Source organism: Geotrypetes seraphini, chromosome 7 (genome assembly GCF_902459505.1).
Source record: "Geotrypetes seraphini chromosome 7, aGeoSer1.1, whole genome shotgun sequence".
NCBI classification, from domain to species: domain Eukaryota; kingdom Metazoa; phylum Chordata; class Amphibia; order Gymnophiona; family Dermophiidae; genus Geotrypetes; species Geotrypetes seraphini.
In genome coordinates, this window is record NC_047090.1 from 36,794,529 (window position 1) to 36,810,331 (window position 15,803).

General features: G+C 41.8%; 1 protein-coding gene across 4 annotated transcripts in view; it reads right to left on the reverse strand.

The window, feature by feature from the left end:
- Window positions 1–15,803, reverse strand: part of TMTC2 (transmembrane O-mannosyltransferase targeting cadherins 2) — a 305,129-nt gene that overhangs the window by 67,102 nt on the left and 222,224 nt on the right. For all 4 annotated transcript variants that reach the window (XM_033952959.1, XM_033952961.1, XM_033952960.1 and 1 more), the window contains exons 9-10: window positions 6,243–6,324; window positions 2,661–2,775 (exon numbers count right to left, since the gene is read on the reverse strand). In XM_033952959.1, coding sequence (XP_033808850.1) covers window positions 2,661–2,775; window positions 6,243–6,324 — 197 coding nt within the window. The remainder of the gene's footprint in view (window positions 1–2,660; window positions 2,776–6,242; window positions 6,325–15,803) is intronic.

The window sequence follows — 15,803 nt, forward strand, 5'->3', positions numbered from 1 at the left end:
GTATAACGCGCGCGTTATATCCGCGAAAATACGGTAATCTAGTTTCCAAGATCGAATGTCTCTAAGACGTTTGTTTATTTATGGGAGATTTTAAGATATAAAATGCTTTCTCCTCTATATCTTTTACAAAGTTACATCACTATTATGTACTAAAAAACAAAAAACAAACCGCAGACTGCTATGTACAAGATGCAGGCGATGTTTATTATACCAAATATTTAAAGCAGTAAATGATACCACCTCATTACAAACCAAGGAACCCAATGAGATGGTATCATTTACTGCATTAAATATTTGGTATTATAAACATCGCCTGCATCTTTGTACATACCAGTCTGCGGTTTGTTTGTTTTTGCTTCTCGCTTCTTGTACCGCAGACCCTGCTGGACCCTTTTGTTGTTTATTTTTATCACTAATATGTACTCATTTTGGGGTTGGTTTGGTGCTGATTAGAGGTGACTGACAGTAACCCCAAAAACATAACACCCCCCCCCCCCCATTTTACTAGGTCTCTACCGTGGCCCGGAATGCTAAATACTCCCAACACTGCTCCGATGCTCATAGATTTCCTACAAGTATCGGCGTATCTAGTGCTCCCGGCCACGGTAGAGACCTCCACCACGGCTTTGTAAAAGAGGGTCATAATTTATATATCTTTTTTTTCTTTGATTCTTAACTTATTCTAGTATCAATTTAAGAAGATATAACAGAAGGGATGGCAGAACTAAAGATAGCCAAAGGCATGACAGGAATTTGGAATAAAATTTAATATTCTTTTATATTTGATGTAGAAATACCAGGCCTCATATCTTTTACATAGCCACTATCTATGCAAGTTCAAAGTACAAGCAATACAACCTCGCCTCAATTTTAGCCTGAGCATGATTTCTCCAAGAGCAAGAATTTTTTGGAATTAGCTTATGCCTTTTTTAGTTGCAACTCAAGGCATAGATTCAGATATAGTAGATATTCCCAATGTCTCCAGAGATCTTACAATCTAAATTTGTGCCCAATGTAATGGAGGGTTAAGGGGGGGTGGGGAATTCATCAAAGGGTGCTAACCAATTTAGGGCGTGCTAAATGCCAAGACACCCATTATATTCCTATGGACATCTTAGCATTTAGGGCCAATTCTCAGCGTGGTGCTTTAAGTTAGGCGGCGGTAGCCGCTCTAATGCCTCCTAACTTAATAATTGGTTATGTCATTAAAACCCAATTAAGAACTCAGTTTAAAAAAAAAATGTTCCCGCTACACAGTCTACTTGATCGGCACTTTGGTCTGTTGCGCCTACCAGCGTCTAGTGATACTGAAGGTTGGCGCTGGGCATGGTTAGGGGCGGTGCTGGTCTTCGGAGTCCGTAAGCGATGCTGGCCGCGATTCATGAAGGACCCTAGGCACCGGAAATGTAGGCCTGGTATGCCTGATTCTACACACATCGCCTGTTGGCGACTGACATGCAGCAGGCACCCATTTCTTAGGCGCCTGCCATGGCAACCGCTACGTACAGAATCAGCCCTATAGCGTTTGCTAATCATTAGCTCCCCTTGATAATTCCCCCTCTTAGGGGGTCCTTTACTAAGGCAGGCTAACCAATTTAGTGCATGCTAAAGATTAGCACGCATTAAATGCTAAGGCGCCTATTATATTCTATGGGCGTCTTAGCATTTAGCACGTGTTAATCTTTAGCGCACGCTAAATCAATTAGCATGCGCTAAATCGGTTAGCAAGCTTTAGTAAAAGGACCCCTTCGTGACTTGCCCAAGATTACATGGAGCCACAGTGACATTTGAGCTGGTCTTCCCCGCTTCTTTTCCACTATACTTTTTTCGATCACAAATAGTAAATGGATTACGATACACCCAACAAGACAATCATTTTATTAACAGGATAAATTTGATATTGATTAGCATAGTGGCTCTACTTTGAAGCAGATTTTCAAAGACATTAAACACCAAAAGAACGATCCCCTTTAAGTGCAAACAACACCATAATAATTAGAATTATATTCAGAACTTAAGCAACAATATTGTAATGACACATATGTGATGAAAGTCTGTTGTTAGAGGGCAGATAAAATGAAAAAAAACTTAACCCTTTAAAAAATTTCAGCTAACAAACTCAAGGGAGCGCAAGGCTGGCTTTCAATACTTGTGTTCGGATAACATCACTAATTATGCTGGAAGCCGAGTATCTTCACAAAATGACTACATTGAAATGGAGCATTATATTTGGGTTACAGTTCCCTGACAATATATTTTCTAGATTTAAGTATTTCCAATTTTCTAAAGCTGCAGTTAAAAGAATTGATTCTACTGATCTAATATCCGAGACCTCTCCATTCTCTTTGTGACTGAAGTCTCTAAAATGAATATGCCTGCTGAAATAAGAGAGAGGAATGTTGAATGGAGACTAAACTTTATCGTGCAACTATGGAGAAAATTACAAGATCATACAAGTGCTGATTCTTCAGGCACTGATGTGTACGTAAAAAGAAAAAGGGTGAAAATGAAGAGTATTCAATTTAGGCTCTCTCAAAGTCATGCTGCAGAGAAAGTGAACCATAACAAATTTAGATCAGTATATAATAAATATACTGTTTGATAAATAAAACATGATAATTATATGCATATTCTGAGGATAGTTTATGGAGGAAGCCAACCTGAGCATGTGAGCTGCATTGAAGACCACATCAAACTCGGAGCTGTCAAGTTCTGCGGCTTTCTGAGCCATCTCAGCCGCTTCTATCAAGCGGGCTCCTTCTAAAAGAAACTGACCTGAAACACAAAGACATAACAAACCTAAAACAGGAACACATTCTGAAATCACGCTACTAGAATCAAGAAGGTAGAAGGTGAGAAAAGAGGGTTGTTTTTTTTTTGAATAGCAAATAAAATTCTCATAGAATATTTTGATTACATGAAATGAGAGAAAGGAATTCAGAACCAAAGCTAAAGTGGAAACAGACTTTCTATTAGCTCAGCTATTGGTAGTTTTTAATGAACATATTACAATAATGGTAATAAACACTAGCAGACTCCTGAAAAAAAGATTTATAATGGCCTTGGCATTTATAACCTTTGATCGTGACCCAGGGACTCTCTCCCTCACCCACCTTGCACATTGACTTTCCTCCTTTACCCCAGTCTCTCCTCCCCCCCCCAAAGCACCAATTCTCTTTCCCTTCCCTTCCCCTCTCATCAAAAAGAGTTATGAAGACTACAGATTTTACAAAATGCTGCGGTCAAACTCCTTTTCCAAGGCAAGAAAATATGACCACATCATGCTTTTATTATACAAGACACATTGGTTTCCAATTAAACAAGGTGCGCTACAGGGGTTAGATAATGAATGTTGTCTATGTTTGTTGATTTTATGGAATTTTATGAATGTTTTTGAGATTGGAAACTGCCTAGATTTTAGGCAGTATAAAAATGCGTTAAATAAATAAATAAAAAATTTTTAATCCTTTCCCCATTTGATCTCGGATAAGTACCTATTATTTCTTTCTTTTTTTTTCACCAAAATAAAAATTTGTGGATACTAGTTATAAAACAAACCTATGAAGATTTGGGGAGTACAAGGCATATAATGGAACTGCGGGTCCTGAGGCAGCATGGTTTTACTAGAGCAGGGGTGTCAGAGTCCCTCCTCGAGGGCTGCAATCCAGTCGGGTTTTCAGGATTTCCCCAATGAATATGCATGAGATCTATTAGCATACCATGAAAGCAGTGAATGCAAATAGATCTCATGCATATTCATTGGGAAAATCCTAAAAACCCGACTGGATTGCAGGCTTTGAGGAGGGACTCTGACACCCCTGTACTAGAGGAAAGTGTTGTCAGACAAATCTGAGCCATTCCATCTGTTCTCTATCAAACTCCTCTTACTGACTTAAACAAGTGAATTCACTCTGCAGTTCTTCAATATCTCTCCTCTCTTATCTCTCTACACTCCGCCCTGGGAACTCCATTTATCATCCACGTCTCCTCTACAGACAACTTCTGCCTATGTGCCTTCTCTCTTGCTCCACCACATGCTTGGAACAGACCCCCTAAGTCAGTACATCAAGCTCCGTCCCTGGAAGTATTCTAATCCACTTTTTCAAAATTGCTTTTAACTCCTAACCCCCTTCCCACTCACTTATAAAATACCCATGCCTGAGAAACACCCTAACCCCTCCTTGTCTTGTTTGATTAGACTGTAAGCTCTACTGAGCAGGGACCCGTCTCTTAAATGTTTTAAGGTACAGCACTGCCTAGCAGTGCTATAGAAATAAGAAAGAGTAGTAGAAACGTAGTAGATGACGGCAAATAGAGATCTGTATGGTCTATCCCGTCTGCCCAATAAGATAGACTTGAAGCATGATACTATATATGCACACTTGACCTTGATTTGTCCTTGGAATTTTCAGAGCACAAACCATAGAAGTCCGCCCAGCACTGGACCCGTTCGTCAGCTACTGAAGTTGTCTTGAAAGCCTCAGTCCAGCCCGTCCACATCTGTCCACCCACAATCAAGGCACAGACTGTAATCTGCCTAGCACTGTATTTGTGTGTTTAGAGTTTCATATGTATTGGGATTCTAGAAGATTTTAGCTTTTATAAAATAGGCATTTTTTGAGAATTCAAATAGGTTCCCTATTATAGCCCCTTAGAAAAAATGATAAGCGGATTATCATATTTTAAATAAAACTTGGAAATAAACTGGAATAGCACTGCTCCCTTAAAGCCTGTTTTTTGCAATTTATACGACTACATTTTTTATATACAGTACAGTAGAATATCAGTTATCTGGCACCTATGGGGATTGGTGGATGTCAGATAACTGTAGTTTCCGGTTGCTTGAGAGTTACTGTAAAAATAAGTTTGATCTCCTTTCCCACCTCACTCTTTCATCACCCCACCCCCACTTGCAGGTCCAACATCTGTTCTTCTCTTCTTTCTCTCCCCTCCTTCTCTCCCACTTTCTCTTCCCTCTTCTCCCACTCCCTCCCTTCCATTCCCAAAGCAGCAGAGTTGGTCCTGACAACCCCCTCCATCCCTGAAGCAGCAGAGTGTCCTAACAAATCCCCCTCCCTCCTTCACTCGAAGCTGTAGCAGCAGCCATCGAGCAGAGGAAACATGGTAAACAGGCAGCTTCTGGCCAGCCCAGGCAGGGCCTTTCCTCTGGGGCAGGCTGAAGCAGCCTGTTAACTGGCACTTCCTCTACTCGCTGGCTGTCGCTACAGCTTCGAGGGAAGGAGGGAGGGGGGGGTTCTCAGGACTGACTCTGCTGCTTCAGGAATGGAGGGAGATTTGTGGGTGCTGCTGATGCCTTTGGGGAAGGAAGGAAGGAGGGAGATTTGTGGGTGCTGCTGATGCCTCTGGGGCTGGAAGGAAGGGGGGAGATTTGTGGGTGCTGCCGATGCCTCTGGGGCTGGAAGGAAGGGGGGAGATTTGTGGGTGCTGCTGATGCCTCTGGGGCTGGAAAGAGAGAGGGAGATTTGTGGGTGCTGCAGATGCCTCTGGGGCTGGAAGGAGAGAGGGAGATTTGTGGGTGCTGCAGGTGCCTCTGGGGCTGGAAGGAGAGAGGGAGATTTGTGGGTGCTGCAGATGCCTCTGGGGCTGGAAGGAGAGAGGGAGATTTGTGGATGCTGCAGATGCCTCTGGGGCTGGAAGGAGAGAGGGAGATTTGTGGGTGCTGCAGATGCCTCTGGGGCTGGAAGGAGAGAGGGAGATTTGTGGGTGCTGCTGATGCCTCTGGGGCTGGAAGGAGAGAGGGAGATTTGTGGGTGCTGTATTTGCCTCTGGGGCTGGAAGGAGAGAGGGAGATTTGTGGGTGCTACTGAAGCCTCTGGGGCTGGAAGGAAGGGGGGAGATTTATGGGTGCTGCTGATGCCTCTGGGGCTGGAAGGAGAGAGGGAGATTTGTGGGTGCTGCTGATGCCTCTGGGACTGGAAGGAGAGAAATTTGTGGGTGCTGCTGAAGCCTCTGGGGCTGGAGGGAGGGAGGAGGGTTGATGGGTCTGGAACACTTTGGGCATTGTCTGAGGAGCATGGGGAGAATTTTCTTTTTCTGATCATTTTTTTGCCGGTTGGTTGAGTGTGCCAGTTAACCGAGAATCTACTGTAGTACGCCAAGGCCTACTAATAAAACAAAGGGGGGGGGGGAATTGATGGGTGCAGTCAAGCATAAGGCACTGTGATAGCAGTGGAATGACAGCAAAAATGGAGCGGTGTGTAAAAACTTTATCACCAACTCACCATAGTGCATGTAGCAGTTTCCTTTCGTAGGATCCAGCTGAATCGCCTTCAGGAAGTACCTTTCAGCCTCGCTTTTACGACCCTTAAAACAGACAAAAGGCGTGATATTAATTTTTTTTTCTTTCCACAGATTGTTTTCGCGGATCACATTATGTTCATGTGCACTTCAGTGTCTTGGTGCAAAATAAAGCTCCTACTGTGGAGGCCACAAAAATTCAGATAGCCATGCATGTAAACCCCTCATTTGACAAACAAACAAGTTTATAGCTTTGATAGTCCAACATTTGTGCAAGGATGCAGTCGTCAAGTGAAAACCGCCATGTGGAAAATTACAGAAACTGAAGACTTTGGGCTCCTTTTATCAAGCCGTGCTAGCGGTTTAATGCACGTAATAGCGGACGTTAAACCGCCGGCTGCGCTAGCCGCTAACGCCTGCCTTGAGCAGGCGGTAGTTTTTTTTGGCCAGCGCGGGGGTTAGCGCGTGATTAAAATCTGCACGCGCTAACCCCGCTAGCGCAGCTTGATAAAAGGAGCCCTTTATCAAATCACATCTCTTATATATCCTTGTTTGTATTTTACAAACTGAACAGAAATGGTAATCAGTCCTTTGAGTACACACAGTCAGATTCAAAATGAGGACTGGAATCAGTTAGGTCATGGAATGAAGCCCTCATTCATCGGGCTTCAAACCACATATATTTTTTTAATTTATTTTTCAATGCTTATAAAACTTATTTAATGATTATCAAAAACTTTAAAATATAAAGGTTTGCTCTTATATTTAAAGCGACACTTATCTTTAAGCGAGTCGCTTATCAGCCGTCGGTCCGATAGTCTGAGCACAGCTGATAAGCGACTCGCTTAAAAGATAAGTGTCGCTTTAAATATAAGAGCAAACCTTTATATTTTAAAGTTTTTGATAATCATTAAATAAGTTTTATAAGCATTGAAAAATAAATTAAAAAAATATATGTGGTTTGAAGCCCGATGAATGAGGGCTTCATTCCATGACCTAACTGATTCCAGTCCTCATTTTGAATCTGACTGTATTTTACAAACACCATCTCAAGCATATGCTAGTCTCGATGTCATTTCATCCTATGCATGAGCCATCATCTTAACTCTTTAGCAGGACAGCCATGTAATATCAGTAAAAGGCGGAATAAAACAGCGCAAAAACAAACAAAATATGAATAAACTAGAATCGGCTGACAGAATTTTTAGTAGGGACGTTGGCAAGCAAAAATGTCTTTTTTTTTCTTCCTTGAATTTTCACTTTGGGGCGTTTTAATAATGTTTTAATGTGCATTAATAAACTTAAGGCGACTTAATTCATACATTAGTGTATATTGCGAACTCAGTTCTATAAATGGCGCCAAAAAATGGTGCTGACTAAAAAAAATGCACTAGTCCCCCGCTAATCACGCGCTAATCCCCGCTAATCACGCGCTTATAATTAGGCAATGTTTATAGAATAGTGCTCAGCACTGGGATCCATGGCTAAATTTAAGTGTTAAGGATTTACACCAACTAAACCCCGGTACAAATCCTTGTGCCTAAATTAGGTGCCGATCCCCCTTATTCTATAGCAACATGCAAAAATTGCAGAAACAACCCCCTCCCCCGATCCAACCATGACCCTCCAAAGGCCATACCCCCTTGATATTTACATGTGGACCCTGCCGCCTAAAAATACACGTGCAAATTTCCCTCCCCTTTTACAAAACCGTAGCACGGTTTTTAGTGCCGGCCGTGGCGGTAAAAGCTCCAACGCGCGCAGGAATTCTGTGAGCACCAGAGCTGTTACTGCCGCGGCCAGCACTAAAAACCACGCTATGGTTTTGTAAAAGGGGGGTTTTAATGGTTCCGCTCCTTTTCTCAATCTACACTTGCTCATTTGGAGTGCTTATCTCCTCCCACAGCTTCCAGTATCACCTCTATGCTGACAACTCCCAGATCTATCTCTCTGCGCCAAATATCTCTAATGAAACCCAGACCAGAGTCTCAGCCTGCCTGTCCGACATTGCCGCCTGGATGTCTCGCCGCCATCTGAAAATGAATATGGCTAAAACAGAGCTGCTCATCTTCCCGCCTAAACCCACCTCTCCACTTCCCTCGTTCTCCGTCTCTGTGGACAACACTCTCATCCTTCCTGTTTTATCTGCTCGTAATCTCGGGGTCATCTTTGACTCCTCTCTCTCCTTCACCGCACAGTTACAGAACAAATTGCTACAACCTGCTGCTTCTTCCTGTGTAATATTACCAAAATCCGACCCTTCCTCTCTGAGAACACCACCAAAACACTTATCCACTTATTACTGCAACTCACTACTCTCAGGACTTCCGCTTAGTCATCTCGCTCCCCTCCAATCTGTCCAGAATTCGGCTGCACGACTCATATTCCAGGAGAGGCACTTTACTCACATTACCCCTCTCCTAAAGTCACTTCATTGGCTTCCCATCCATTTCAGAAAACAATTCAAACTCCTCTTGCTGACCTACAAATGCACTCACTCAGTTGTCTCTCACTATCTCTCTTCATTTATCTCCCTCTATGATTCTCCCCCCCCTCCCCATGAGCTCCACTCAGCTGCTAAGTCCCTCCTTTCTGTGCCCTTCTCTTCGGCTGCCAACTTCAGATTCCGTCCCTTCTGCCTTGCTGCGCCTTATGCTCGGAACAAGATGCCCGAATCCCTATGGCGGGCTCAGTCTCTGGCAGTGTTCAAGGCCCAATGCTTTCGACTCCTAACTCCTCACACTTTGGGTTCTGCATCCCCAACCCTATATGTCATGTCTTCCTGTCCAAGTTAGATTGTAAGCTCGTCTGAGCAGGAACCGCCTATAAATGTCTTTCAGTGCTGTATAAGTGATGAGGAGTACTAATAGTGTCGATTTGTGCTGATTACTAGCACTTAATTATTGGCTTGCTATTCGGTTAAATTGCTCATGGAAATTGGGTGTGCGCACAAATGTTCACACACAATTTTTAAGCGCCATTTATAGAATCAGGCCCTAAATAACTTCAGTGCATTCAAAATGTTTTTACACCACTAATGGACCATCTCTAATTCTTATCTCACTCTTCTTTCAAACATTTTCATACCTAAGACGAGAATCATCTATCTGTACTTTTGTCGCTATTCTAAAAACTCTTTCAAAGCCAAAATAAAATTGAACACTCCTGGCATTCTGCACCTGAACTCATTAAACTATGGTCTGTTCTAAAAAACTGGAATTATGTTACTTTTGGGATTCAAACTCTCCATTTCTCAAGGCTGTCACCAGCTTATCATCCACTGCTGTCTTTACGCCCTGCTACCGAATGTGAAGAGATGCCAGATGTAGCAGGTTAAAAAAACAAAAGGCTTTGCTTATCTCCCTGCTGCTGATGGTGGGCCAGGAAAGCTGGAGCAAAACCCTGGAGAAATCCTGCCAGATCTGCATTACAAATACGGCTGAACTGAACCCCTCCCCACCAAGACACATATCTAGTTTGCCTATGTCTTAATTCAGCTCTATCCCATTCAGTGCGCATTAATACCTAAAAGGGTTAGCACAGTCTGCTAACACTGGAAAAGTAGGCTGAAATAAGTGGGCCTTAGGACCGAGCCTAAGGTTGAAATAAGTGGGCCTTAGGACCGAGCCTAAGGCTAAAATAAGTGGGCCTTATGATAAAGTCTAAGGCTGAAATAAGTGGGCCTTAGGACCGAGCCTAAGGCTGAAATAAGTGGGCGTTAGGACCGAGCCTAAGGCTGAAATAAGTGGGCGTTAGGACAAAGTCTAAGGCTGAAATAAGTGGGCCTTAGGACAAATTCTAAGGCTGAAATAAGTGGGCCTTAGGACAAATTCTAAGGCTGAAATAAGTGGGCCTTAGGACCGAGCCTAAGGCTGAAATAAGTGGGCGTTAGGACAAAGTCTAAGGCTGAAATAAGTGGACCTTAGGACCGAGCTTAAGGCTGAAATAAGTGGGCCATAGGACACCTAACTCCACACCACCCACAAATACCAAGACACACACCATCATGCCTCCAAAATCTCCCCCTTAAGTCCCTCTCTGAAAGATGGGTCGGTATCAAATTTAACATAAGTAGCAAAACTAAGTTCTGTAACTTTTAAATTCAAAGTTCTTTTGCGCACAAACTGAGAAAAGCTGCGTCATTCACACTCCCCAACCTTTTTTTTGCCTTTAAGGAAAGAAAACACAGTTTCAGAATGACATGTTAAGATGCTACCATTCAAAGAAAGCAATCTCTAGGGTATCATCAAATTGGAAGGGAACTATCAAAACATGTACATACATTTCTCTAACAAAAAAAACCCTCTGCAATGAGAGGGCATAGGATGAAGTTAAGAGGTGATAGGACTTGGAGGTTGAAATGTACAGCGTCAGCATCTATGAGACAAACATGGTTATTTTTGTTGCATAGGATTTTTTGGACCCCAGTTCGATTACAAAAAATAGATAATTCTAAATCTAATAGATGCTGGCATTGTCATATTAATATAGGGATTTTGGATCATCTGTTGTATTTTTGTCCATTGATACTTAGTTTCTGGAAGTCAATTTGGGGACAAATTAATCTCATTCTTGAATCATCTATCCCCTTGTCATATGAGGCGATAATATGTGGTACACCACTTCATAAACTTTCTACTAAAAAAAAAGAATTGGTTGTCTTAAATATCTTTAATTCTAATATTTTTAAATATTTTGCATATAAATACACTTTACAATATATCAACTATACAAGCAAAGGATATCAAAATTGCACAACAAATTTACAAAATACTTCCTTGAAAAACAGTCACTCCATGGCAAATAGAGGAAAGGAGTACTTATCTTCTTGAGAATTGTTGTCACATCCTGGGCTCAGCTGTCGATTTCAAAGTGCTCAGTGCAACCGAAATATAAGTGAAAACAATCCAAAGTTCCCAAAATCTCCACTTCTAAAAACACTATCCAGATTTCTCAGTCCAACAATCCATGTAATAGATAGTGCAACCATTCAATGCAATTTATAGTTTCAAATATCGCAGATAAAAAGATAAGTACTCCTTTCTTCTATTTGCCATGGAGTGACTGTTTTTCAAGGAAGTATTTTGTTGATTTGTTGTGCAATTCCAGAAAAACTCCCCCCACCCCCCCTATGTGTACATATATTCATCCAAGCGGACTTCCTGGGACATCAAGCCTTTTCATGATATTGACAGGAATAGGAATTCAGCTGATTATCCATAATTGGAAAAATCATGATAGGATTAATTTTACTATTTCATGGGTAACTGTGTGTGCCACGTACAAGTATGAAAAGATGATGGCAGAGCGTTTTGGGAATAATAAGTCTTTTAAAGATATATGGAGTCCATTGACTAATTTTATTATATTATAATTAAGGTCGTATTTCGTTCTTTTTTCATTACATTCATTGTACATCCAGGGGGGGGAATATATTTTGAAAAGTTTATTTAATTCATTATAATATTGAAATTATTTTATATGTATTAATATTCAAATAGTAAGTTTAGGAGGGGAGGAAATGATTGTTAATGTAATAATTATATAGTTAATAATGTGTTTTTGTGCAGTTTTCCTGATATATCAATTGTATTACATTATTGAAGTTTGAAAATCAATAAAGATTTAAAAAAAAAAAGAGGAAATAACTTTTTTTTACGGAGAGGGTGGTAGATGCGTGAAACAGTCTCCCGGAAGAGGTGGTGGAGACAGAGACTGTGTCTGAATTCAAGAGGGCCTGAGATAGGCACGTGATGTCTCTCAGAAAGAGAAAGAGATAATGGTTATTGCGGATGGGCAGACCAGATGGGCTATTTGGCCTTTATCTGCCGTCATGTTTCTATGTTTCAAACAATGCAAGAAAATCCATAGTGCTATCATCTGATTATGATCAAATATTAGAACTTATCCTGCTTGAGTTGTCTTGTTAGCTATAGCTTACATAGACACTGAAAAGCTGCAGTTTGGAATCATGGAATGTTGTTACTCTAGAGTTTTTGCTCGGTCCTAGATGGAGCATTGGTCTCACCTAGTAAGGCTATGTTCTTATGGAATCAGAACTGGTAAAAGTGTAATGGATGCGCAAGCTTTACACCCCCTCCCTCAATTATGTTTATTTTAAAAAAAAAAAAATCCTGATATAATCACTCTTTCAATCAAAGCTTTTTATTATAAAATCAAAACAAACAAAAACATGGAAACACACATCCACAATGTTCATAACGGATTGCATAATTTTCCTATTAACTTTGTTACCCAGCCTGCTGCCTCCGTGCCTCCTCCCCCCCAAACTTCAAATTTGAACAATTGCTTCCTCCAGTCTTTGAAAAGGACGGACAAAGAGATTTAAAGGAACAAAGAAAAAAAAAAGTGATTTCTTTCAAAAGGATAACTGAAATGATTCTAGACCAGTGGTCTCAAACTCAAAGCCTTTGCAGGGCCACATTTTGGATTCGTAGATACTTGGAGGGCCGCAGAAAAAATAGTTAATGTCTTATTAAAGAAATGACAATTTTGAATAGGTAAAACTCTTTATAATCTATAAATCTCCCCCCTCCCCTCGAAGTCCAGCATGTTCCCCCCTTCTTTGCAGCATCCTCTAATTTCCCCCTGGCCTTCCGGTCTTAATTTCAGCTAATTATCGCAGCCTGCAGAGAGGATCGCCAGTGCTGTAGTGTTCCTTGCAGGCTGCCATTGGCCTCTGCAGCACATTCCTTCTGCTGCAGTCCCGCCCCTCCTCTGACATCAGGGGCAATATTGCGGCAGATAGAACATGCTGCTGAGGATGACGGCAGCCTGCAAGAATCGCTACAGCACTGGCGATCCTCTCTGCAGGCTGTGGTAATTAGCTGAAGGTAAGAGCAGGAGGCCAGAGGGGAAGCCAGAAGATGCTGCAAAGAGCGGACAGCACTAGTACAGACCGCGGGCCGCAAAATAGTACCTGGCGGGCCACGAGTTTGAGACCACTATTCTAGACCTATTGTCAGCTCCCTGCTGTGCCTGCCAAGGACGTGTACATGGACAACCAGGAGCAGAAGGCTGCTTGGGCATATTATGGGGGCTTTTCATGTTCAAATCCATTGCTTGCCATTACAAATAATTCTCCTTTTGTTGGCTTGAAAAAAGAACAGTCAATAGCCATCCAAAGTTTTATAAAATTTACTACAAATATCCAAATAATATCGGGCTCCTTTTATTAAGGTGCGCTAATTGTTAAGGTGACCTTAGCATTTAGCGTGCGTTAAATTGCCTTAATAAAAGGACCCCACTCTACTCCCCTCCCTCTCTTTTGGGGGGGGATCCTCTGGAAGCCCCATAGTTTAGCATATCAAATATTAAAAATAATCTCTCTGCACTCCAAATAGCTTCAACCTATGATAATTTCCTGTTGGAAGAGATGAAGTCAGGAATAACTAATTCTGACCCACAAGGTCTGGTTTTGTTTTTTTTAGGAAAACTGCAATATGTGTATTAGCCATTGAGCCCCTGAATGCAAAACAATTCTCAAATGTTCACCATGCATATCTTGAAAAACATCTGTTTGCAGCCCGGAGACAAAGGCATTGCTCCTATCCATTACTGAACTGTGGTCCATTTAACCCTGCCTGATAGGATATACTGCATACACAGGCCACTGGCAGCTTCAAATTAAGGTGCAAAAGAACAATTTTTCAGGCCCAAATCCATTAAGGCTGCAACGCACAACTCCTAGTTTCATCTTGCCCATGCCAGAAATCTGAGAGCACGAAATGCATTTTTAAGCATTGCCAGTAAATCATAAGCGTCTTTTTTTTATGATGGTGCAGGGTATTAATGGGTACACTTTTTCCATCCTACTTGTCAAGGGAATACGAATACTACCACTCTTGCATGTTTTCATTGACCTCTATGAATCCCTTATGAAGTTCAGCAAGCCAAGAGCCTGCATTCTTCCGTGGAGTACATAACAAGGAGTCACCTCACAACAGGTGACTGGCAGCACATTCTACTTTAGCCCACACAAAAAAGAATGACTTCATTCCTGCACAAACAGTTCATCAGGGGTGTGTCTTCATGTTATGTCTAGGGCAGAGGAAACGAAGATTATACCACTGTTCAGGAAGCTCCCGTCAAGGGCACGTCAACCAGCACTTTAATAAAGTCAACATCGGACATATCAGGCTCTTGCTTTTTACATTGTTCTGCTTTAAAAATGAATGCTGAAATGCATGGGGACATAAGAATAGCCCTACGGGGCCAGACCAATGGCCCATCCAGCCTAGATGGCCAATTTAAACACTGCACTGGATCGAACCTCCATAATCACAGGATACAGCACTAAATACTCTGGCAAAATACCCATTAATGCTTCCAAAATAAAAGTATGGCCCCATTTCAGGGATGTAGGAATAAAACTATTATATTACAGTACTAAGAGAGCAAACGGGATACTATAGAGACCAGAAAAAAATTAATGTATAACAAAATGCAAACTACATATTACATATCACAAACACAAATTACATATCATACCAATGTATATTCATTATCATGCATTCATTTTTTTAATATACCTTTAAAAAAGCTTTATATAAACATATTGCACATTAATCTATGCATAATTGATTTGAGCAATCACAATTTTTAATGCACTCACATTATATAGTTAATAATGTGTTTTTATGCAGTTTTCCTAATATATCAATTGTATTACATTATTGAAGTATGAAAATCAATAAAGATTAAAAAAAAAAAAGAGGCAACTTTTTTCACGGAGAGGGTGGTAGATGCTTGAAACAGTCTCCCGGAAGAGGTGGTGGAGACAGAGACTGTGTGTCTGAATTCAAGAGGGCCTGAGGTAGGCACGTGGTGTCTCTCAGAGAGAGAAAGAGATAATGGTTATTAGGAAGCCATTAAGTGAACTGCACTTATTTGCAATTCTGCTAGCATGCAGTTCAAAACTTGTGTTAGTGGTGTTTTGATTATTTATTGTGCTTGACATACCGCAATGGGCTAAAAGGCATCTATGACATTCTTTAATTTTAACCTTTTCACATCACTGAGCAACTCCTCTAGATAAAGGTGAATATATTAAATAGTGTTCCCCCAGTTGTTCGCGGTCGGCGGTATTTTCGGACCGCGAACCACCGACAAGGAGAGGGCAGTGGGAGAGGCAGGAGAGAGCAGCCGGAGTGCTGCGAGTGCAGGAAATCACTCACGGTTCGCTCCAACCGCCTCTTCCTTCATGAAGTTGGGCCTTATCCAATCAGGAGCTGCTTTGATTGGATAAGGCCCGACTTCGTGCAGGAAGAGGCAGTTGGAGCGAACCGCAAGTGATTTCCTGCACTCACAGCGCTCTGGCTGCTCTCCTGGCTCCCCCATGAAAAACCGTATTTGCGGTTTTTCGAGATTCGCAGGGGTTCCTGGAATGGAATCCCCACAAATCTCGGGGGAGCACTGTACTTCTAAAACCGTAGCGTACTGAGGGTTGGATGCACTCGAGGCAGAGGCGCCCCCATGCGCCATCCTCTCTGCCCCCCACGCACCTTCTGTGCCAAACTTCCAGC